Genomic DNA, 24321 nt, shown 5'->3' with positions numbered 1-24321 from the left:
CTGCTTGTATATCTAAATAAAACAGTAAGCATAATTAAGTGCCCTAGAAAATGTATTCGCAAATCATAAATAAACGATTCTAGCTACATAGATTTTTTTATTTTTAGATTTCTCAAGCACTTTTTTCTGAATTTCCTAATTGCCGAGATACTATACAGCGCCGAAATCCCGTTAATTCAAATCATTTTATATTTTCACGAACCCGTGCGGTATTTTAATCGCGAATTCCGTGTTTGTTTTTATTCACTTATCCCGATAGAAAAAAAAAATTAAAATCTCGAACAAGTGCTGAATTATTCAGGCTCGTACACAGGGGGATGTGCAGCGTGCGCGCGCATCCTCCCCCCCCCCCCCCCCCCCCCCCTTGGCGGCCAAATTTCTTATTAAGGATTCTTCAAATACTATGCTTTTTCCAAATGATCCCTATGACTTCGTACCCCCTCTCAGCCAATCCTGGGTACGCGCCTGGGATTGCTATATTTAAAATGCTTCAATAAGCTTGTAATTTTTTGTGGTTTAGTTCGACATTTTTCGATAAACAACGGAAGGTGCAAAGCTTGTAGGTGGGCGAGCACATGCAACAGTAAATGTCGTTTTGTATCCAGACCTGTTTGTCTAAGAGATACAGTATACGTATCCAAGCAAGACTATAACTTTTATTTTATGTTTTAGCTCGAGCCATCCCGATAAATTTTCTGAACTTCGATCTTTTTTTTTGTCCGATAATAGAAGAATGTAATCTGTAGGTGCTAAAGTCCGTTATCAGCTTTTTATTAGAAATTTGCTTTTGCTGTCCTCTCCTCGAGCCCGTTTTGTTTGCTTTGCGTACACCCAGTATATAAAAAATGATACTCATGAAGTGTTAGAAAGAAAATTACACACATGGTGATAAAATAACAATGATATTTATGGTTATTATTGTGAACACAATTTGATTCTGCATTTTTTGAAAGATCTGACTAACAAAACAATATTTTTCTGCTATCTCATCTTCGGCATGTTCTTAGCATGTTCTTAAAATTTGGTGAAATCTCAGGCTGAACGTTCTTTATGAAAAAGGATAGAAAAAAAGAGTGTACTGAAAAAAAATCTTTACTTTGAAATCACGATAAACGATTTTTAAAGATAGATATCACGATTAAGCTGATCAAATTTTGCCATTCACGAATCACGGCGAAGGTAGCAATCACGAATAAAGGTTTTCAGTTTGACCTTTTCAAGATTCACGAAAAACAAAAAGGTCGTTTACGGATCACGAACATAACCCTTACGGCCCAAGCTACATGGATCGGTACGTCAAACTATTTGGCCGTGTCATGCAGATGAACTCTATAAAAATGCAACTTTTGCTTACATTAATGTTGTCGTTGTTTTAACGTTCGGGTTAACTTTGCTCTCCATTGAAGGGTTGTGAGTAAGCGATTAGATTTTTTTAATGTCGTTTCAATCTTTGCTCTTGTGTTGCTGCTTCGCCTTGGCTATGTTCGTTTCATTTTCGTTTCATTTCTTGTCGCATTGTTCCTGTGCTTGTTAATGACTTACTTTGTTTGCATTTTTACTCCTTTTCCTTCCCTTTCAAGCTAGTTATCGAGTGCACTGCGATTCCAACTGCGATCTCTATTCTCCACAATTTTGACACAACAGCCTTTGTTGTTGTTTACAAAAGTACTTCGTCAAAGGTTGAATCCACTTTAGGTGTTCAGCTAAAAAGCGGGAAGAAACCAAACAGACGGGCTATGGGATAGTGGGATAGTAAGAGCAGTCATTGTTCACCAAGTTTTGATTTGAAATCTCTTACAGTCAAACCAGGTCGAGCGTGCCCACTCCGCCTAGGACTGTTAATTGATTTTGTGGACAAATCAACATAAGGCGCGCGCATTTTTATGTTCATATGTTTAGCCCGACATAACGACATGGACATTTAGACATAAAAAACATGTTTTTTTCTCTTATGTCGTTATGTCCATGTCTGTATGTCGGACTTATGTCTTTGATGTCGAATTATTCACACTCCTGAACATATAAACATAAGAGTGCGCTCGCCCATGTCGTTATGTCGCTAGTGTGCACCAGGCATTACCGGGTAAGCCCATTCGAAAAAACATAATGGAAATTTATATAATGAAATCAATAATCATCTTTTTGGGGCACGCTTGATCTGGTTTTGGTTTGACTGTAACTGCGCAGAAATTGACGCATGTTTATTTCAAGGTAACCGAAGCAACGAAACTTCGAGAACTTTAAGCCTCCGCAGGCGTCTCTGTTAACAACTGAGACTGAATCTCTAAGAACCTCGCGGGATTCCTGTGGTCGACAAAATCCTTTGTTAAGGGGGTATGGAACAATGCCAAAAGCGGAAAAAAATAGTACGAGACGCATTACCACAGGAATCCCGAGCGCCTGTATTTCTTTTCTCCTGCTTTCTGGGCAAAGCGATGCCTGTAGAGGCAAGAAAAGTTTAAAGTACAAGAGAATGTTAAAGAACTATAATCCGTGACCAGTTTCGGAAATTCAAATTTCACTCTTCTTGCGAATAAGAATGATAAAGCTAGACATTAGACAAGGTTTGATTAACAAAAAACTACATTCAATGTATTTTCAAAATCGACAGGAAACAAAGAAATAAGAAATTTCTCAAGGATTTCCAATTTTTTAGGTTCCTTATTCGCAAGAAAAGTGAAAATTATAATTGCCGAAACTGGTTACGGATTAACTATCAGGCATATTTGGAAAGTGTTTGGAGGATTCTCTATTAAATACGCGAACCCCTCAACTGGCCAAATCATTAGAAATGCCGCGTATTCTGAATAAATACACATCACAAAGCAATGACAGTTTATTGTGACCTTTATTCTAAGATGGAAGACAATTACAGCACAGAAGGTGATCAATCTTGAAAATATTCGAGCTAGGTACTGGGACTGACTGAGAGGTTGGTAGGCCTGTGGAAAAGATCCCCAAAATATATTTGACATTAAGGCCTCTCTCGGGTAATTGTTTAAACAAAATTCGTTTAAATTGAAACCAAGAGAGCATAAGATATCTTATGTTCTCTTGTTGAAACCCATTTCATAGTAGCCCCTTCAAAGCAACAATGCGACACGGAACAGAAGGCCTGTATCCACAGAAACCCAAGCTGTCTGTTTAATTCTTCATAAGATTACAAAATGTAAAAGAAGTCAAATGCAAACTATAATCAACCGCTGGTGTTATAAAGGGCAGTCGCACGTTAGTTTCAAAGTGAAAATACACCCTGGAATCGTCATTTCTTGAGAGCGAAATAGACGGCTGAAAGAGTATGTAGATGTGAAATCAGTTTGTATCGCTCCGATTTTACTCACAAGAAGACTATCAAACAGCTTTTAGATAGTGTCCATTAGTTTTATTCTGTACTGGATTGGTGAAGGTCGCATTCTTGAAAAATACCGCTACCGGTGCGACTGTCCCTATAAATAAAAGGGAAAATTGTCATACACTGCTAACAAAGGCTTTCCATAGTGTTTCTTGTTTGTGGTTGTATTTGCGATTTTGGCTACCCGCGTTGTTTTGGTACAAACGAACAACGCGAAAACACCGAAACGCAAATCGTCAAGGAAAGTGTTAAAGAGAAAGAGTAAGAAAAAGTTCTGCTAGCAGGGTAAAATGGTCATTCTTCAGCACAAAGCAAACGAGAGGAGCTGCGAGATGAATTTCTCAGCAAAGTGGGTTTCCTGTGTATGAGGTTTCCTGGGGCGACCAACTCGCGCAAGAATTTGAACATTTTGAACCATAATTCACATATGATCGAAGGTTCTTTTTTAATCTTCTACCTTTTTATCCTTTTTTAATATTTTTATACGTTCAAACGTTTTTATGGATCGTACACCGCGAAAGAGAAGGGTCGGCATCGCCAATGCACCGGATATTCGAGAATTTTTAGCAACACCAAGTCCCAAGAAACGTATCGTACAATCGACAACAAGTTACCACAGCGAATGGAACCCTGAAGACGTTGCAAGCTTTTTGGACAGATCGGGTCATTCAGACTTAATTCATATATTCAAAGGTACCAGTATTCTGTTTTATAGAGAGCTATCGTTTTAGAGCAAGGGAACTCGTTGATCTAACAGGAATTATTCATTTCCTTGTTCATTTTCTGTTAACACTCGCGAACTTAATTTTTTCCCTCTTGATTCAATAGCTTGGAGCGTTTTGTGTTGTGTTGACCTGTATTGTAAAAAAAGATTAAGCGAAAAATATAATTTACTTCCAGTTATACGATTAATCTGATCTTAAAAAAGGTTTCTGTGTTTCTGAGGTGAAATATCCGCAGCATCTCATCTTTTTTCCTGGCAAAAACAGATTATTCTCAGCATACTTAAGTCATAACATATTTGCATTTTATAACTGCATGTCTTTCTGTATCTATTGTCCTGTGGTACAATAGAAATGATTTGTAATTGTGTATTGAATATTTGATGTATGGACATTTACAAGTGAGACAACATTGACAACGCAAGTTAAGCCGCGACGGAGATAGGAGTTGATGAGAGTCGATGAGAGTTCCAACTTTCATGTCCGTTTGACTGTGCTCCCTCACACACTCTCATCGACTCTCACTGGCTCTCATTCACTTTGAACATGTTCAAATTCAACATGAGAGTTTGCGCCTTTTGATAGCGCGAATGATAGTGCTGATGAGAGCATTTTGGTGAGCAGTTTTCATAAAAAGTGGAATTTAATGTGTAATTCCTGATTCAGTTTTTATTCCTGTAGTCAAATAGTTATTTCAAATTCCAAAACACAATCTTATGTTCATTTTCTCCCTGAAAATTGAACCCATTTTTCCTTTGAAAGGACATGTGAGCAGCACGGGCTTGTGTACATTAGAGTAGCACGGGCTGGTTGTTTGACCACTCACACCAACTCTTAAAGACCGTTTGAACGGAGCCCTGTGAGAGCTAGAAAGAGCTGAACTCTCATGGATTCTCATCAGCTCTCATCTCCATTTGATCAAGGCTTTAGAATTTGCCCAAAAGTCACCCTCTGTGTTTTTATACAAATAAAGTTCTTTGGCCTTTTCATTTCATTCATTAGATAACCAAGTCACTGGCTCTGACCTTGCTGCAATTGATGATATTAAACTGAAGGAGTATGGAATAAGGTTTGTTACATGGTTTTCCTTAATGATATCTATGTCTGATTCTGCCCTCACTCCCTCCTTGCAAATCCTGACTATGTGTCTGTAAAATACGATTTCTTTTGAATCACCAGTGACCAAAACAAAGTCTCTGAGCTCCTGCAGTTGTTTTCAAGTTTACAAGCGCCATTTCCTGGCCCATCATCTTCACAGGCATCAAACGCTGTTTCTCCCTGGAAAGTGTTCAATGACCCTATCCATGGGCACATAGACGTTCACCCACTTTGTGTGAAGATCATAGACACCCCGCAATTCCAGCGGCTGAGAAATCTAAAACAGCTAGGTATGGCCTTATTTGATTATCCTCACTTTTTCTTGGTATTAACAAAATAATTGTTTTTAGGTGGGTGTTATTTTGTATTTCCTGGTGCAGCCCACAACAGATTTGAACATTCCATTGGGTAAGTAGTGGATATTTAGTTAATTTCATAATTTTGTGCTATTAAAAAAAAATACACACTTCCTTAAGAATACACACTTCCTTTCCTTGAACAAGGAAAGTTAGAGCCCTAAGGGCAAAAAGGAGACAATGTCTCACAATGTAGATTAACCCATGTACTAGAAAAATGTGATAAAAAGCATGTGTGGGGCAATTTCGAGGTCCCATTTTTCTTACCCTGAGACTACTAACAAAGAGTGACCCCTCTCTACTTAGCTAAGAATTCACAAACAAAAAAGTTCATGATATTTCACAATTACCAGTTTGTAATGCATCTCTAATGGCAATTGTTATCTTGAACAAGCACATCACACTTGGCTGGTGGACTTCTGAAGAGTATTAGAAAACGACAACCAGGGCTGGGTATAACAGATGTTGATGTTCTATGTGTGAAGATTGCTGGTCTTTGCCATGATCTGGGTGAGTGTGATATATTAATAACATCAGTACTATTATTTTTATACACATTATTGCACCTATATGCAATAATGTGTGAAGATTGCTGGTCTTTGCCATGATCTGGGTGAGTATGATATATTAATAACATCAGTACTATTATTTTTATACACATTATTGCACCTATATGCAATAAACACCTTGAGAATAAACTTATGACTGTTAAGTACTAAATTTCATCCATTTCTACAGTATAGTTCATACCAAACTGCAAGTGAAGTTGTGCTTGTGTTACGATTTTAATCTTACAATTTTTCCTTGGATAAAAAATAAGTCTCCTTACTAATTTTGACACAAAGATTAAAAGACATGTTAATTCCAGGTCATGGACCATTCTCTCATATGTTTGATGCTGGATTCATACCTGCCGCAAGACCAGGCTGTGACTGGAAAGTAAGGGAAAAAGTTGAAAAGTGCACTTGATTAGTCCCACTACATAAAATGTGAAAAAAAAAGAAAAAAAAAGCATAGTGGCATTTTATTTGTATTGTGCTTATTCATGCTTTTGGACTATGTGCGTGCACAAACAAAAGAAACTGTTTGCAGAGGCACTTCTGATTCTTTGTACATGCCCAGAAAATATATCAAACCCCATTGATTAGTGTTCCTTCTGAGAACAACACAGGCATGATGTAGGTGTGGATGAAGAGGTGTGTACTTCGCCCTTAGGTCAGCAAAAGGGGAATTTTCTAAGCTAGGCCAAGGTACTTCAAAGTAATAGCTCTATGCCACTATAGTAAAAATCTATGACCATGCAATCCTTGTATCAAATACATATGTTTTTTTTTCAATATTTATTTATAGCATGAACAGGCATCAGTGGATATGTTTAACTACCTGGTGGATGATAACAAGCTATCAGAAGAATTCAGGAGGTATGGCCTGTCAGACAAGGACATGGAGTTTATCCAAGAGCTCATTGCTGGACCAAGAAACATGGAAACGCCTCTGAAAACACAGGTAATATTTAACAAATAGATCCCATTTTTGCATGCTTCTGTCCTCTTTTAGATGCGCAGATTACATGTCATGAACAAAAAAGTAAACAACGAGATGCAGCCAAGTTGTATGACTGTTGTTCATGTGTATATGTTAAGTCTTCTGTCAGGGCTTCTGGAATTACGCGGAAAAAAAAACTACAAAATTACGCGGGATTCTTGGCTAAATTACGCGAAAAATCAATCATTACGCACTAAATTACGAGAGATTTTGCAATGCATTTTTCTTTAACCCATTGACTCCTGGCTTTTTTGGAGCTGAATTTACAAAAAACAGACTGAAAACAGATACCTCCCCCCCTATTCTGAGTTTTATACAGCCCGTCAAAGTCAAACACAGCTGCACCTAGTCAGCGGTATCCAAGCTTTCCAACAGTGCTTTGCGGTCCCCACTTTTAATCCCTCGTCATTGTGCTGAAGCGAGCACAAGTTGATGGTTGCTTGTATTTTTCATAAAAAATACAGCTATGAGCATATTAGGAGAGTGTCTCAGGACATCATGAAGTCTTTTGGGGCATAATTGAGTGCTTTGCCTATGGATATTTGCAAGAAAAGGTGGATTCATAATGATTTTTTCTTGTTTGGCTTTGCCCGGATGAGAAAATAATTTTCTAATGAATCACCACAGCTCTCCTAAATGCTGTCTTTTCTGAAACCAAATTGATTGCAAAATTGTTTACACTGCTATTCTGGGTCTGTATGAGCTGGAATTGATTTGTTTGGCTTCGGGATGAAAAGACTTATAAAAAACCATCTGACTTTGAGGAGAGGAGTGTTGACTGGCCCTTTTTTTTGTGAGTTTAACAATTCTACTACACTTGCGCGTAATCTCGCTTTCTGATTGGTTGTTAGCAATGGTGAATCAGAGGACATACCACGGGATTCGACATGCACACAATCCTTGTAGGTTCACTTGAAGTAAAAGAGACGAAAAAACCAAATTTCTCAAGTTTGAATCACAATCTTTTTTAGTAAATCTATTTCCCATTCTTACAAAAGGACACTAAAAGTAATAAAGACTGCAGAGTTTTGAAGCTGAAGTTTTCACTTTTCTTTAATCTGCACGTGCTGCAAACACCGGTTGCATGCGCTTGTGCATGCACTAGAAAACACACCATTTCAAACGAGCGCTCGCTGTTTTGATTTTGTAAGATACTGTTTTTTTTGTTTTGTAGAAAAGAAATGTCCCATAGTTGTCGGTGGTATGTACTCTTATACACCACGATATTCGCCACCTCATGATCAAAATTTACTGCGAAATCACTCGGTGGTACACGCCTTGTGACTCCACAACATTTTGATCAAGGTGTGATGAATAGCTGGTGTATATCCTCTGATTTACCATGGCCAACAACAAATCAGAAAGCAAGATTACGCGCAAGTGTTGTAGAAAATTGATTTGACATAAAGAACTCTAGTAATGTCAGCAGAATACCTTTATGACCCTCAATGAGAATTTTAGGCTAATCTGGTTCAGTCAAACTAAACTAGGCTTTGGGCAATGCGTAGGTGTAACATTCTCAGGAATTATATTTGAAAGGTTTGCAATGTAGTGTATTATCAGTCATTGTGTATTTCCTGAGACTGTATATTTCTAGAAAATGTATTTTAGGACCTACAAAACGATACTTGTCACACATTTGTAGCCTTTGAAACAAAAATATTATGTTGGCTATTCAAGAAATATATTTTTTTGCATCACAGTATTTTTTTTTCATGACATGTTGCGACGCAATCTGTGCAGCTATAAGAAGACAGACGCACTCAAAACGTAGATCTATTTGACTGTAAAAACACAAAAACAACCCTGAATCAACTACGGGTCCGCCGTAATTGGCCTAGCTGTGGCGGATACCCTGCCCTTTCGTTATTGTATGTATTCATGTTCTGTTTCTCATGAATAACGTATTATGTATGTGTATTTTTTTTTTCTCCGTGGGCAAAGTCAATAAATAAATAAATAAATAAATACTTTATAACCATCTCAAGATTTCTCTTTAACGGTTTTCTAGCTAAGATTAAAAGCTTTATCTATTGTAGGATTGGCCATATACTGGACGTTCAGTTGAGAAGAGTTACCTATATGAGGTGTGTCTCCTGTACTTTTATTACTACATACGGTATGACGAGGGGGCTGTATGTCTATCTGCCATTACTACCCGCCACAACATTTTATTATCAAAACTCACAATGTTATTTTTATCAGCTTGTTTTGTTATGGTTCGGGACGTTTTTATAAAAACACTTTTTATACTATAAATTAGCTATTGGCTTTTATCGAGTGTGGCTGCCTAGGGCTTATTAAATGCCAGGTGTCGACTTGGCTTTCAACTATGTGTATGCTCTTTGCCATTTTTTTGCTGTTTGATAGTGTTTGATAGTTGTTAGTTAGTGTTACTCTTTGCACGGATATTTTCTGTATGTTCTTTTGGCCTTGCTTCAAGGTTTGAGTCAATCAGATAAATGATTTGGTTTGCTTAAAAGTCTACAAAGTAAGCTCACCATGACACATAACACGCTCTTCATGGATACAGTACATTCCAGGGCCGAAGGAGGGGAGGGGAGAAAAAAAGAAAGCCTTAAACATTCGGTCCACCAATCTTGTGTTTTTTTGTAGAGCTTAAGGTGCCCCTTATAATCTCTGGTGCTACTGCATCTTATTCATAAGAATAACGTACGTTTCATGTTTTTAATGTTTTCCAGATTGTTGCCAACAAGAGGACGGGCATAGATGTTGACAAGTGGGATTACTTCGCCCGTGATTGCCATAACCTTGGAATACGGAACAGCTTCGATCACAAGTATAGCCTTTGCGTACCAATAGAATGTAATAGAACAAATGTCAAAAATGTTTCCTGTGGACATCAACCCCATTCTCCATGGAAACCATTCTTGTTATTAGAGACGCTTTTCTTCTCCTGGGGGTTTCTGCTTGCGGGAAAATGAAGTGACAACTACGCCCTACACCCCAAATGATAACTTTTCTATCTTCCAGGCAGTTTATTGAAGCTAGCACGAGTGATAAAAGTTCCGTTTACCTCGCACCCCCATTTTCTTTGGTTCACTCTTCTGGAAACCCATTCTTATCAGCAAAGAGCTCTATTAATGGACACTTTTCATCAAAAGTTTTTCATTAACTGTAGTGAGTACATCCCAGACGATAACCATTCTTTCTTCCAGGCGGTTCATGAAGCTAGCACGAGTGATAAAAGTTGGCAAGAGGCAACAAATATGTATCCGTGACAAAGAGGCAGGGAATATCTATGATATGTTCCACACTAGAACATCCCTCTTCAAGCGAGCTTACCAACACAAGACAGCAAACATTATAGAGACAATGTAAGTCACATGGCATCACCATAGATTCCATTTGAATGACATCACCATAGCAGCCATCTAAGAGACATCCGTTCACTTTCACTGACAAGTCAAGCAAAAAATTTGAAAAATTCACCATGGTAGGCTAGACCTTTGACTGAGTTACAATAGTGATAAGTATATCTTTAGCAATAGTATCCTTGACACTTTTCCTTTACCCCCCTCCCCCTCACTTACCTTTCTTACTATATGCTTACTTACTATTATAATACACCAAAAACTGGAAATCGACTCTGCCAAATTTTTGTCTTTAATAAGACTTCTTCAGGGCAGACTTTTAGGCGTGGCTACGAAAGGACTCATTATTAAGAAGACGGCAAATATAGGGCATATTTCGGATGGTTTTCGGGACTTGTGGGACTCGACCTTGTATGAGTGTTCGTCTCGCCTACAAGTTCTATTACTACAAGAAACTTCAAAAGTCTTGGATGGTGTTACAGAAAAGATTGAGAGGCTGGAGTCTCAGTTGGATGAGGGACATATGAGTTATTATCAGAATTTTTGTTTAGACATTCTTCCGAATTTTGAGGATGGCCTTAACAAGAAACATGAGCAGAAATTGGATGCGCTTCTAAGTTTTTATAGAAGAGATATAGTAGATGTTATGGAAACGACAGTGGATCATCAGTCTGACGAAAATTTGGCAGAGTCGATTTCCAGTTTTTGGTGTATTGTATTCATTGTTCTGGTACGAGATCGCGACAGTTTGGGCTTTTTGATTCTATTCTTACTTACTATTAGATATTTATAGTGCGGCACGTGCTACCGGCCACCAAATATGGCATTTTAAGCTAGCCAATCACCGAGTCAAAGTTTTGATTGACGTGAACGTCATAACTAAGAGGGTTCCGTCGTGCTGTGATGTCAATCAAGTATCTTTTCGCATCGTTGATTGGCTAGTGAAGTGCAAAAGTTTTAATTGACGTGAACTTCATAACTAAGAGGGTTTCGTCGTGCTGCGATGTCAATCAAGTATCTTTTCGCATCGTTGATTGGCTAGTGAAGTACATAAGTCAGATAGCTTGTTTCTCCATCCTCATTGATTGGGTTACTTTACAAAGCTGTAAAGGTGAATTTGTTGCCACCCATCGCACCATTATGGACTACCAGATAACATTACTTTGACTTTGCTTTCCAATCTTCGCTTCCAGGATAACGGAAGCATTCCTCAAGGCAGATAAGCATCTGCTCTTCCCAGGCAAGAATGGGTACGTTGTATAAGTGCAAAACTCGACACCTCAATGGTGTTTCACTGCCCAAAAGGTTACAAAGAAAATAAACTTGTCTCTATGTTTCCCTAACAAACAAATTTTATTTATGCAAAGCAAAAGAAAAACATATCTTTTATATTAAGCTAGCCTTATGACTCTTTGGAGAAATTTCTTATTTATTGCCATGTTGGAAATATATCTTTTGAATGACGTAAAAACAACGTCGTCTGTTTAGGAAGATGTTAAAGATGTCCGAAGCTATTGATGACATGGTCGCTTATTGCAAGCTGTCTGACCACGTGTTCTACCAGATACTACACTCGACAGACCCCCAGCTTCAGAAGGTACGTACCTATTATATGCATGACTTTAACAGGAAGGGGTGTGGGGTAAAAAAAACTCAAGCTGAAAATCCCCCCCCTCTTCCCCTCTTCGGAAGGCCCGCCTTTGTATACATCTTTTTCAAAAAACGTTGTCCAAGATCGCTCTGCCGTACTCGCCCATACCGCAAGATAGTATGGGTAATATATGTTGTTTCAGACTATGTTTATTCTTCCCTACCGGCGCAAACTCGTTAGGTGCTGTCAGAGTAGCAGAACAACAGTCTTTTTTTATAAAGTCCTGAAAATAAGATACACATTCTGAGCAACATATTACCCATAGGCGCGTACGGCTGAGCGCTTTTGGACAACGTTTTTTGAAATAGCTGTATCAGGGGCTTATAAGTAGGGGCAATCAACTTGCCCATATTCTGGTACTATGTAGGTGTCGCGGCGTTTCCTAGGATCAGGCTATTTTTAGATGCACGGATTAGCCAATCAGATGACAGGGCGGGAAAATTGACTTTGTCTCAAGGAATCCAAAATGGCGGCCGAGAAGGGGGAAAACGGTGCTTGCTTTTCAAAGTCTTCCTACATCGTCAAATGCCTCCTAATTTCTGAACCCTTTTAGCCACAGAAAAAGAAGCATTTTCTTACTAGCCTTGGACTATTTTTTTTATAAGTGGACTCAAACTTTGTTACAAGGTTATTTTTTCTTGCTCTTGCAAAGCAATAAATTCGGAAATAAGTGATCATTTGTGCCGCTATCATAATATGATATTGTTCCCTTTGGCATAGCGCCTACACATATTTTTCATCTCAGGATGTGTACGAAATATTAATAACAAACTAGAAGAATGTTTTATTTTCTCTCACGCACGCCTCTGTCACCTTACAGGGGCGGCGAAAGGGGAGGAGCAGGGAGGGCACTTTTGAAAGAGGGGTGGCAGCGCCCCCCTACTTTTCTGAGCGGATGTTTCTTTATATATTAACGTCTTTTTAAACCAACTGTTTTCAAGCGGTATATATGCAACCGAAAACAATTGTTGAACAGTTTAACCTATTGACTCCTGGCTCTTTTTGAGCTGAATTTACAAAAAACAGACTGAAAACAGATACCCCCCCTATTCTGAGTTTTATACAGCCCGTCAAAGTCAAACACAGCTGCACCTATTCAGCGGTATCCAAGCTTTCCAACAGTGCTTTGCGGTCCCCACTTTTAATCCCTCGTCGCTGTGCTGAAGCCAGCACAAGTTGATGGTTGCTTGTATTTTACATCAAAAATAAAGCTATGAGCATATTAGGAGAATGTCTCAGGACATCATGAAGTCTTTTGGGGCATATTTGAGTGCTTTGCTTATGGATATTTGCAAGCAAAGGTGGATTCATGATGATTTTTTCTTGTTTGGCTTTGCCCGGATGAGAAAATAATTTTCTAATGAATCACCACAGCTCTCCTAAATGCTGTCTTTTCTGAAACCAAATTGATTGCAAAATTGTTCACACTGCTATTCTGGTTCTGTATGACCTGGAATTGATTTGTTTGGTTCGGGGTGAAAAGACGGGATAAAAAACCATCTGTGTCTAGAGCTGTGTTTGCTGATCTCTCTCCCTTGTGTTGTATTTTGAGCGTTTTATTGAGAGGGATGATTCTGCTTTTCTTTCCTTGTTCGGTTTGAAATTTGTCAAAGAACCTGTGCTATTATTTGGCTTAAGAGTAGTTGCCAACACCTTGGTTAGATGCATATCTTTAAGACCATTTATCCCTTAGACAGATGCCTGAGTATCTTCACCTTAATGTGTTTAGTTTGCATTTATGAATTTTTTGGGTTGTGGGTACTTCCCAAAGCCCCCCCCCCCCACTTATAGGACCACTCCGCCACCCCTGGCTTATATCTCACTGTTTTATCGCTTGGCAAATGCTCTTACCTCTGCATGTTCTCTGTCACTACAACAACAACAACAACAATATAACTTTATTTATACCACACACAGAAATTACAGTAAGAAAATAAATAATAATTACAGATTTTGGGTATTGGCTGCCTAGAAGTAACTAAAAAGCTAATCTGGCTAGGCAGCACAAAATAGTTCAATTAAATGGAGCGTATAGCAAGGACGTACAAGGCACGAATACAAAATACATGAAAGCAGCAGCAAAATAAAATGCAATAAAACAAAAAAACTAGATAGAAGCTAATAATTTTCAAGGATTGAGGTCTTTATTGCAGCCTTGAAGCTAGGCAAACGCATGGTTTTGGTAGGTTCTTTGATGTTATTCCAAATTGAGGACTTTACCCAGAACAGTCTGTGCATGAATACAATAATGCTTCATGCAACACACGGTTTTCTATCTTGTTGTCAAGAATTTAAACTTGAGGCTGTTTACAGGCAAGGGAGATATTACAGTGCATAGAGAAACGGGACCTGTATAAGTGTGTGGGGCAGACGATAATGAAGCAAAGGAGAGATAAGGTGAGGTTGCTACGGGCTTTGTTTTTCGAGAAAGAGGACCAAGGTTCGAATCCGGTGTAGGTCAAATTGTGGCTCGAAATATCCGAATATGTTTATTTATTTTATGATTATTATTACTAACATTTCCGTTTCTGTGATAAGGCAGTAGCTGGGGTGTGGCACTGGGGGTACGTTCCCCCCAATATTTTTCGAAATTATAAGGAAATGACCACTACGGGCGTGGCTGTGCTCCTAATATTTTCTCAGTTTCTCTATCGTGCCCAACCCCCCTACTCCTCCCCCTATCCCACAAAATACTTCTAGGCCTGCTACGGCTCTGTTTAACTGGTGACTGTCCTTTGTTTTGCCATCATTGATTATTGATTATGCAAACATTGAACATATAGAATCTGCAAGCTATAAATGACACTTTTATCGTATTACCAGGAGGAGATTCCAGACATTCGCAGAGAGATTATCGACGCCATTCCCCCGGATGTTTTGGGCGGCGGTAGAGCTATCGACTCTGATGACGTCATAATACACGTGAGCCGTGAACTTTTGCTTGAAGGGTCCTAGTCCAGCTACTGATCTGAATAGCTAGATTTTGTAGCTGCTGACCGAACAAATGTTTTATTTATCTACTGACCTTAGTTAGTTGAAAATATTGCAATAGTCTCATTGCAGCCGTTGAAAAAGGATGCTTTTTTATGTTTTGTGTTTTAAAAGGATGCCAAAATCGCCACTTACACCTTACAGAGGCTCTTTGAAAGGCATATGAACTTGCTCATTACCGAGTTGAGAATTTTGCGAAGTCTTGCCTATTCCTAACTTCGAAACCTGCTTTCCCCTAAAATAATACCTCTTGCCTAAGTGCTTGAAAATGAAAAAAGTCAAAGGCTTTTGATTCACAGGCTATACTTTATACGTACTGTTGTCGTTTTTATTTTATGCAAACGTATTTATTTTATGTATGCAAACGTATATTAGTACGTCCCCATTTGCTTATTCAAAGGAGCTATAAAACTGTGAAGAGTCGTTGAAAGTTCCCTAATATATTTTCAAAAATTTCAGCGGTTGTTCCATTTGTGTTACCTTTCAGCTTATTTCGTTTGACTATGGGATGAAGTTCCCTGTGAAAGTTCCCTAATATCTTTTCAAAAGTTTCAATGATTGTTCCATTTGTCTTACCCTTCAGCTTATTTCGTTTGACTATGGGATGAAGGACAGAAATCCCATCGATGAGCTCAGGTTCTACAGCAAGGACAATCTGTCGGAAGCGTTTGTCTTCAGGAAGGAACTGGTATATACGGGCTCTTTGGGTTATTTTCCAGGCGGGATTTCGGTATACTTGGATTTATTAGCTTTAAATAAAGTTAAGCACAAATATCCGTATGAAGCATGTCTTCAGGAAGGAACAGGTACATACGGGGCTTTTTGGGTTATTTTCCAGGTGGGATTTCGGTATACTTGGATTCATTAAGCTTTAAATAAAGTTTAGCACAAATATCCGTATGAAACATGTCTTCAGGAAGGAACAGGTAAATACGGGATCTTTCGGTTATTCTTCAGGTGGCATTTCGGTATACTTGGATTCATTAGCTTTAAATAAAGTTTAACACATATCCGTATGAAGCATGACTGAAATAGGCATCCTTTCACGAAAAAGCCTACCATTTACCTGCTCTCGGGTCCCTCAAGATAGACAAGAGTTCAAAAAAGCATTTGATAACATTCATAACTTTCACAACCACGGAATAGCCTACCATTTACACGCTCTCGGGTCCCTCAAGATAGATAAGAGTTCAAAAAAGCATTTGATAACATTTATAACTTAATTTGATGTATTTTTTTTTTGTCTTATAGGTTAGCAGTATGTTGCCGGAAACATTTCGTGAGCAACATATGCGAGTGTACTGCCGCAAGGGGGATTCAGAGAGCCTGAAACAGCTAAAACAGTACGTTAGTTATGCTAGTGATGAGTGGTATGACTAGAAAGACTACAGGCAAGCTGTAGAAAAACTAGATGGTCTGCGTAGGCGTGGTGTAGACAAGGTATAAATCAACACAAGGTTGAAAACGTATGTTAAACGACTCTGTGAAACAGAGTAGTTGCGCTGACGTTTCGATTGTTATCCCTTCGTTGGAGGGCTCCGACGAAGGGCTAACGCTCCAAACCTTTTCAACCTTGTGTTGATTTATACCTAGTGGTCTTTATTTAACACAGGCCATATTGAATGCACAACACAAAACCGAACAAATTAGGGAGTTTATTGTAAACTCCAAAATATTTTTGCTTGTGCTAAATTTATGTTTTGTTTCACGACCATATTTTTATATCTAAAACATTTCCCCGTTTTATAACTCGAAAATGCAGAAAAATCCCATGTTAAAAGTCACGGATTAGACTGTCTTAGGCAAAGTTATCGTGGTGTTATAGGGTAAAAAGTTACTCGTTTTCTCATGGGGAGGTAACCTCTAAGGTTTGATTCAAGTTTGGACGCAGCATTAGCTATGTCGTTCAACGTGCCAAGTCGCAGTAAAAACCGTCTCGCTTACCCATTAAGAGAAAGCTTAAAAAGCCAGGCTTCCCCAGACTATGATATACATAAAAACGACAAACAATTCAGACGTTATTCAAGCCGTAGTTAAGCTCACTGTGGTCACGCATTCCCTTATAGTGTTAGCCACAATAGACCTCCTCACTGACGTGCGTTTCCGATACTTTGTAAATCTCATGCGTTTTGTTTGGTTTTAGCGGTTTCATCCGGTGGTGTCACGGAAAGGACTGCACAACACCTAAGGTAAACTCAAAGCAAAAGTATACGGTACATGATTGAGTGTAAAAGGCATGAAGCTTGCTTTGATATACAGTCGATTAACAAAAGGTTCTCGTCAACCGGCTTCGCGACTACGCGAAAAGCACGCATGTAAGCATGAGTAAAAACCACTTAAGCGCCTGGCTGCATATATTAGCCACCGCGTCTAAGCCTAAAGTTATGTGGTGCGGCTAATATGTGAAGCCAGGCGCTTCAGTGGTTCTTACCCATGCTTACATGCGGGCTTGACGCGAAGCTGGTTGACGACAAACTTTTGTTAATTGACTGTATCTGTCAGTCTGTCACAGCTCATAGCTATACCAGGAGCGTTCACTCTTTGCTGCGCGGTGCAAAAATACGCCATATAATGGTTTAAGGAGTTAGTTTTATTACTTAGACGTGTGTTTTTGTGTGTTCTAGGGAGGTGACATGATAGCGGAGTTGACTCCCATGAAAGGGGTTCACGAATCACTACATGGATCAGGAATCACTACACGCTTGTTTAAAGACTAACTGGACGAAGAGGAATCCTAATGAAATCCTAATGAAAATCCATACCTGCGCAGAAATACCTGCGACTTTAGTGACGAACTTCTTTCCACGGATGTTACTGTCCCATCTCCCAGTTGTTTTCTAATGCAGTTCTCTATTTTGTTGTTACCTGCTTCCCAATTACTGAACGCAAAGATGGATAATAATTTCTAATAATTAAAAAAATTTATTGTTAAAATATTATTCGTGAATTATTATATCCATACAAAAGACGGCTGAAATTATTTGGTACGCGCGAGTTGCTTGACATTTACGGTTGGCTGGCGACACAGTCCAACTCTCGCAAACGGGCAACCTCGGGATCAACGTTCAAAGCATGGGATTAAAATGCAGTAAATTTATTCAGGAAAAGCCTCTCCGCAGATTCCGCAGGCGTTTTTAGATAAAAGACTGGGGGGGGGGGGACTGGGGGTTTTCATAGAAACGAGTGGGAGGCGCGGATCGCCCCTCCGGGCCTCCCAACCCCATCTTAGGCTTGGGAGGCGCGAATCCCCCTCCGAGCCCCCCAGCCCCGTCTCTTTTCTATGTATCAGGCAGATAATGCTTCACGTACATAAATAATTGGCAATTGCTAATGTAGGCCGGGGCCGTTTCACGTACATAAATAATTAGCAATTGCTAATGTAGGCCGGGTCGTTTCACGTACATAAATAATCGGCAATTGCTAATGTAGGCCGGGGGCCGTTTCACGTACATAAATAATCGGCAATTGCTAATGTAGGCCGGGTCGTTCCACGTACATAAATAACCGGCAATTGCTAATGTAGGCCGGGGCCGTTCCGCGTACATAAGGTCGGGGCGGAAAAGCGCATGGATAAATCTACGCAAAACCTACGGAGCGCGGAATAACCGTTTTTCGGCCGTAAATTCAAAGCCGCTGGCGTGGCGTTTAAACCTGAGTTTTACTCACGTGGTGCCCCCAATCCCCAGTTCGATCGTGCTTGTTTTCATGACTTCGAACTTCTCTCGGGATTTCTCTGCTAAAGCAGCGATAATAGGGCGATGAATACCGTCGTGTGTTCTTTTTATCGAACGCTCGATCGCCGGCGAGGTCTACGATTTTATGGCAGTCTTTGTTTGCCACAGAAGCCTCCTGTTTCCGAAATACGGTTTCATAGAGGCGGTCGAACTCTTTAAAACTCCATCTACGAAGGCGTCCTCTTCTTTCCCCTCGGCTGTTACTGAAAGTTTCCAGCCAAGCACTTTAGGTCTAATTCCGTGTTAGAGTCGAGCCGCCATCTTGGATAATTGGGCTTGGTACTTCATGACATACGTTTTTAAGGACTTAGTGACTCGCACCCTAATAAATGAAGCTGTTATGAAGTATAATGGCTATATTTTTCCAATAATGCAGTTCGAACCCCCAAGGACTTGCAATTAGACATCCGTCTGTCCTGTGGTATACCGAGTGTTCGAAGGATGAGGTGCGGAAAGGATTATTGCGGGTGGCTAAAGGTCGGCCACGCAAACACGTGCGGCCGGAGGTGCATGGACACCTACTGCAAGGTGCACCTCCAAAGGCTCCGTAAGGGAATCCCCCTCCCCGTGCCGTGCAGGATCTGCGGCATAGGGACTCGGTCGGAGACGCGGTTGTGCCGCCCCTGCGGAGCGAATCGTGAAGGGCAGAGGATGCGTGGCGTCGAGAGGCGCGCTCGGAAATGGTTCGCACTCGTCCTGTCTGACATCGCAGCCCGCGGTACGGGCAATTGATACTGTGTGGCAAAAGGCATACCCGAACGCCCGTCCTGTCCGACACCGCGGCCCGCGGTACGGGCGATTAGAGACTGGGTGGCACAAGGCATACCCAAACGCTCGTCCCGCCGGCTGAGGTACGGGCAATTAGAGACTGGGTGGCACCGGTCATACCCGAACACTCGTCCCGCCGGTTGTGATACGGGCAGTCGGAGACTGGGTGGCACAGGGTATACCCAAACATGGACGCTCATATAGAGGAGATTCTCGATAGCATGCCTGACAAAGAGGCGCCCGCCGTACTGGCAGGGCTGGTCCAGAACATCCTGGACGAGGACATCCCCGACGATGTCAAACACAAGCTGCTTAAGCCGCTCGTACCGGCGAAAGTGTGGACAGAGGAAGTCGACCCTTTGCTGCCGGGACGGCGGCAAGAGGGCCCGGAGAGCTTAGACCCCGAGGAGTACTATTCTCACTTCGTCGGCGGCGCCCATCTTCGGTCCCCAAGCGTGGATGCCACTCTTCGGGGCCAAGACATAAGCGCCGGTGTTGGTGGAACAGGTGTCATTGCTCTAAAGCCGGTTATGCGGGGGCCTGATATTAATGACGACGGCTCGGTGTGGTGGGTCTCGCACGAGCGAGAGTCTCTGCGGGCGAACGCAGTGCTTCCGCTGGTGCTCGAGATGGTAGACCCCGACCGGCGTTACAGACTCTTTACGGTCGTTGGTAAGGCCCCCGCAGAGCCATTGGCGCCAATCACAGAGGAGGAAGGGCGCTCGGAGCACAAGATCGGTGGGTCGTTAGTCAAAAGAGGGGGCCAAATCGCAGTCGGTGCCCTGGAAGGCATCGATGCGGGTATTTGGGAGAAAGGACGAGAGTACCTCGTCTACGTGAGATACGAGCTTCGCCCTCTACCTGAGCAAAATGGTGAGCCTGGGCCAATGTTTGAGCGAGAGGGGAGTGACGCCTTTGTTAACTGTGTTGTGAGCTTTGTTGCCGACTTCTTGAGGAATCGCGGCACCTCGCGCTCCCTTGGTCTAACCAAGACACGAGGCAAGATTCTCGAGCGATTTGACGAGAAGCTGGCCACTAGGGGATGCACCAAAGAAGACCTCTTTGAGATGGAAAAGAAGCTCGAGGTAAAGCTAGTAGCCGTGGACGCCCTGGGTAACGTCCTGTGGGACTCGGGGAAGTACAAGACTAAGACGAGGATCACCATCCCTTGCCACAATAACCACGCCTGGGCGGAGCTTCCGGCCGAACCACCTGCGATCGCGAGCGTCCACGGCCTAGACTTCGAGGCTGAGGGGGACCTTCGTTCGTTATATCAGGGGGAGGCAGCGCCTCGCGCTACCAGTGCCGCCGCAAAAACGCGCGAGGCAAAAGTGCGAGAGGTGCTCATTCGCAACCTTAATCTCGTGGGTCTCCTACGTTGAAGAAATACTTATTCTTATCTAGGTTCAATTAAACAATCTGTAGATAGTTCAGGGTCATAATCTTCTTTTACATTTTTTTTTTTTGGCAGGGTTTTTTTTTTTTTTTTTTTTGCTAAAGCGGCTACAACATATGATAAGTAGCGGAAGCAATTATCGCGTAAGATTTGAACGCTGCCAACAACATAGCAAGCGATGCCGCTTATCAGTTGAATTCTAATTGAGCAACATTTATGAACTTCTCAGGTAATCTGAAAAACATTCACCATCGACTGCGTGGGTCTACTTTACCGATTAAGTTGAATGTAAACATGACAGATAAAAGTAAATAGGTTCGAAATCTTGTCAATGTGAAAGCGACACCACCAGGAAAATTGCTGCCAACGTTTTCTCGAATGGGAATCTTTTTGTGATAATCAATACATTGGCAAAAGCGTTTCAAATATGTTGATCAAGCAATGACATCAAAGTAAATATGGAGTTTTGAACTTTAACAGTTGTATAAATAAAAAGTTTCGAGAAGAGATTAAGATTGGGTTTACTTAGGATGTTTGGTCTGCGTTGGTTACATGAGAATTTTCTGGTTTAGATAAAATTAGGTAAATAAATGCCTACAAATGATTGTAGAGTTTAGAGACAGAAAGCGACCAGGCAATAAACATTTTTGTATGACTAAATGTGAACCACATACAAAAAAGTACAGCTTGTGAGAACAAGGAAAAAAGATAAAATAATAACAATTCAAGAATTTTGCTTTCTTGCACCCTGCGTTTTTAAACTTGAGGAAAAAAATACATTTAAGATCAAAAACTGTTGCTCGGACGAAAACTGCGCTCGGTTTAGGGGTAATACTTATAGTTGCACTCACCGTTGTGTTTGAAGCATTACATGTACTGGAAAAGACTACTATCAGCAGACCCAGAGCTGTTCAGAAAATAAACGACGAGAAAAACCATTAGAAACCATTAAAAATCCACTTTGAAATATATGGCATCACAAGCAAACTTGACGCAGCGAACCTATTTCTAGCCTTCTGCGTTGTCCCAAAGTCCCAACTCTTTCACAGGCCAAACAAAGGGGCTACAATGGAGTTTGTAGTCTGATTATGCCCGAAACACAGCTTTAATATTCTGGAGCGAAAAATGTAGGACCCGTCCGTTGTTGCGGGGGCTTCTCAATTAACGAAATCAGGTTGGGCTAAGGAATGGTTGTTGTACCATTCTAATTACACTCGGTCATCTGGGAATAGTCCCAACGCGGGAACAATGGCCAGGAAGGCTTCGGATTGGCTGATAATGTTATGACGTTAATGGATCATCAAGTGTACTGGTTGCTTAGCGACAAACTTCTGGGCGGCGCATCAACAGTTCAGGCCCGTCTACTTGTATATCTAAATAAAACAGTAAGCATAATTAAGTGCCCTAGAAAATGTATTCGCAAATCATAAATAAACGATTCTAGCTACATAGATTTTTTCATTTTTAGATTTCTCAAGCACCTTTTTTCTGAATTTCCTAATTGCCGAGATACTATACAGCGCCGAAATCCCGTTAATTCAAATCATTTTATATTTTCACGAACCCGTGCGGTATTTTAATCACGAATTCCGTGTTTTTTTTATTCACTTATCCCGATATAAAAAAAAAATAAAATCTCGAACAAGTGCTGAATTATTCAGGCTCGTACACAGGGGGATGTGCAGCGTGCGCGCGCATCCTCCCCCCACCCCCCCCCCCCCCCTTGGCGGCCAAATTTCTTATTAAGGATTCTTCAAATACTATGCTTTTTCCAAATGATCTCTATGACTTCGTACCCCCTCTTAGCCAATCCTGGGTACGCGCCTGGAATTGCTATATTTAAAATGCTTCAATAAGCTTGTAATTTTTTGTGGTTTAGTTCGACATTTTTCGATAAACAACGGAAGGTGCAAAGCTTGTAGGTGGGCGAGCACATGCAACAGTAAATGTCGTTTTGTATCCAGACCTGTTTGTCTAAGAGACACAGTATACGTATCCAAGCAAGACTATAACTTTTATTTTATGTTTTAGCTCGAGCCATCCCGATAAATTTTCTGAACTTCGATCTTTTTTTTTGTCCGATAATAGAAGAATGTAATCTGTAGGTGCTAAAGTCCGTTATCAGCTTTTTATTAGAAATTTGCTTTTGCTGTCCTCTCCTCGAGCCCGTTTTCTTTGCTTTGCGTACACCCAGTGTATAAAAAATGATACTCATGAAGTGTTAGAAAGAAAATTACACACATGGTGATAAAATAACAATGATATTTATGGTTATTGTGAACACAATTTGATTCTGCATTTTTTGAAAGATCTGACTAACAAAACAATATTTTCTGCTATCTCATCCTCGGCATGTTCTTAGCATGTTCTTAAAATTTGGTGAAATCTCAGGCTGAACGTTCTTTATGAAAAAGGATAGAAAAAAAGAGTGTACTGAAAAAAATCTTTACTTTGAAATCACGATAAACGATTTTTAAAGATAGATATCACGATTAAGCTGATCAAATTTTGCCATTCACGAATCACGGCGAAGGTAGCAATCACGAATAAAGGTTTTCAGTTTGACCTTTTCAAGATTCACGAAAAACAAAAAGGTCGTTTACGGATCACGAATATAACCCTTACGGCCCCAGCTACATGGATCGGTACGTCAAACTATTTGGCCGTGTCATGCAGATGAACTCTATAAAAATGCAACTTTTGCTTACATTAATGTTTTCGTTGTTTTAACGTTCGGGTTAACTTTGCTCTCCATTGAAGGGTTGTGAGTAAGCGATTAGATTTTTTGAATGTCGTTTCAATCTTTGCGCTTGTGTTGCTGCTTCGCCTTGGCTATGTTCGTTTCATTTTCGTTTCATTTCTTGTCGCATTGTTCCCGTGCTTGTTAATGACTTACTTTGTTTGCATTTTTAATATCCTTTTCCTTCCCTTTCAAGCTAGTTATCGAGTGCACTGCGATTCCAACTGCGATCTCTATTCTCCACAATTTTGACACAAGAGCCTTTGTTGTTGTTTACAAAAGTACTTCGTCAAAGGTTGAATCCACTTTAGGTGTTCAGCTAAAAAGCGGGAAGAAACCAAACAGACGGGCTATGGGATAGTGGGATAGTAAGAGCAGTCATTGTTCACCAAGTTTTGATTTGAAATCTCTTACAGTCAAACCAGGTCGAGCGTGCCCACTCCGCCTAGGACTGTTAATTGATTTTGTGGACAAATCAACATAAGGCGCGCGCATTTTTATGTTCATATGTTTAGCCCGACATAACGACATGGACATTTAGACATAAAAAACATGTTTTTTTCTCTTATGTCGTTATGTCCATGTCTGTATGTCGGACTTATGTCTTTGATGTCGAATTATTCACACTTCTGA

At 40.6% G+C, this 24321-nt stretch overlaps 1 protein-coding gene and 1 long non-coding RNA gene across 7 annotated transcripts in view; one reads left to right on the top strand and one right to left on the bottom strand.

The window, feature by feature from the left end:
- Positions 1-18016, top strand: part of LOC5506873 (deoxynucleoside triphosphate triphosphohydrolase SAMHD1) — a 50508-nt gene extending 32492 nt beyond the window's left edge. Inside the window, exons 3-19 of one of the 3 annotated variants that reach the window (XM_048720602.1) lie at positions 5254-5462; positions 5523-5580; positions 5923-6020; positions 6124-6141; positions 6397-6467; positions 6879-7034; positions 9113-9160; positions 9776-9873; positions 10253-10411; positions 11602-11658; positions 11897-12005; positions 14373-14456; positions 14883-14981; positions 15634-15738; positions 16302-16393; positions 17194-17239; positions 17675-18016. In XM_048720602.1, coding sequence (XP_048576559.1) covers positions 5254-5462; positions 5523-5580; positions 5923-6020; positions 6124-6141; positions 6397-6467; positions 6879-7034; positions 9113-9160; positions 9776-9873; positions 10253-10411; positions 11602-11658; positions 11897-12005; positions 14373-14456; positions 14883-14981; positions 15634-15738; positions 16302-16393; positions 17194-17239; positions 17675-17767 — 1600 coding nt within the window. In that variant the 3' untranslated portion in view covers positions 17768-18016. Of the gene's footprint in view, positions 1-5253; positions 5463-5522; positions 5581-5922; positions 6039-6123; positions 6142-6396; positions 6468-6878; positions 7035-9112; positions 9161-9775; positions 9874-10252; positions 10412-11601; positions 11659-11896; positions 12006-14372; positions 14457-14882; positions 14982-15537; positions 15601-15633; positions 15739-16301; positions 16394-17193; positions 17240-17674 lie in introns of those variants that run through there. The other 2 variants (XM_048720601.1, XM_048720603.1) reach the window with 2 other exon arrangements.
- On the bottom strand, positions 5957-24196 carry LOC116614375. Of its 4 annotated transcripts, XR_007306211.1 has the most exons (6): positions 23845-24193; positions 21951-22321; positions 21800-21855; positions 6912-7022; positions 6198-6460; positions 5957-6094 (listed from the first exon to the last, which is right to left on the bottom strand). It is a non-coding gene; the product is annotated as an uncharacterized LOC116614375 (long non-coding RNA). The 4 variants fall into 4 exon arrangements; XR_007306210.1 differs by lacking the exon at positions 5957-6094 and having other exon boundaries at positions 6113-6460; positions 23845-24184; XR_007306212.1 differs by lacking the exons at positions 5957-6094; positions 23845-24193 and adding an exon at positions 23657-23783 and having other exon boundaries at positions 6113-6460.
- Between the last annotated feature and the right edge of the window lie 125 nt (positions 24197-24321).

Source organism: Nematostella vectensis, chromosome 13, assembly GCF_932526225.1.
Source record: "Nematostella vectensis chromosome 13, jaNemVect1.1, whole genome shotgun sequence".
In the NCBI taxonomy this organism is placed as follows: Eukaryota; Metazoa; Cnidaria; class Anthozoa; order Actiniaria; family Edwardsiidae; genus Nematostella; species Nematostella vectensis.
The sequence above is the reverse complement of the archived record's forward strand: the minus strand, read 5'-3'. Positions and strand labels throughout refer to the sequence as shown.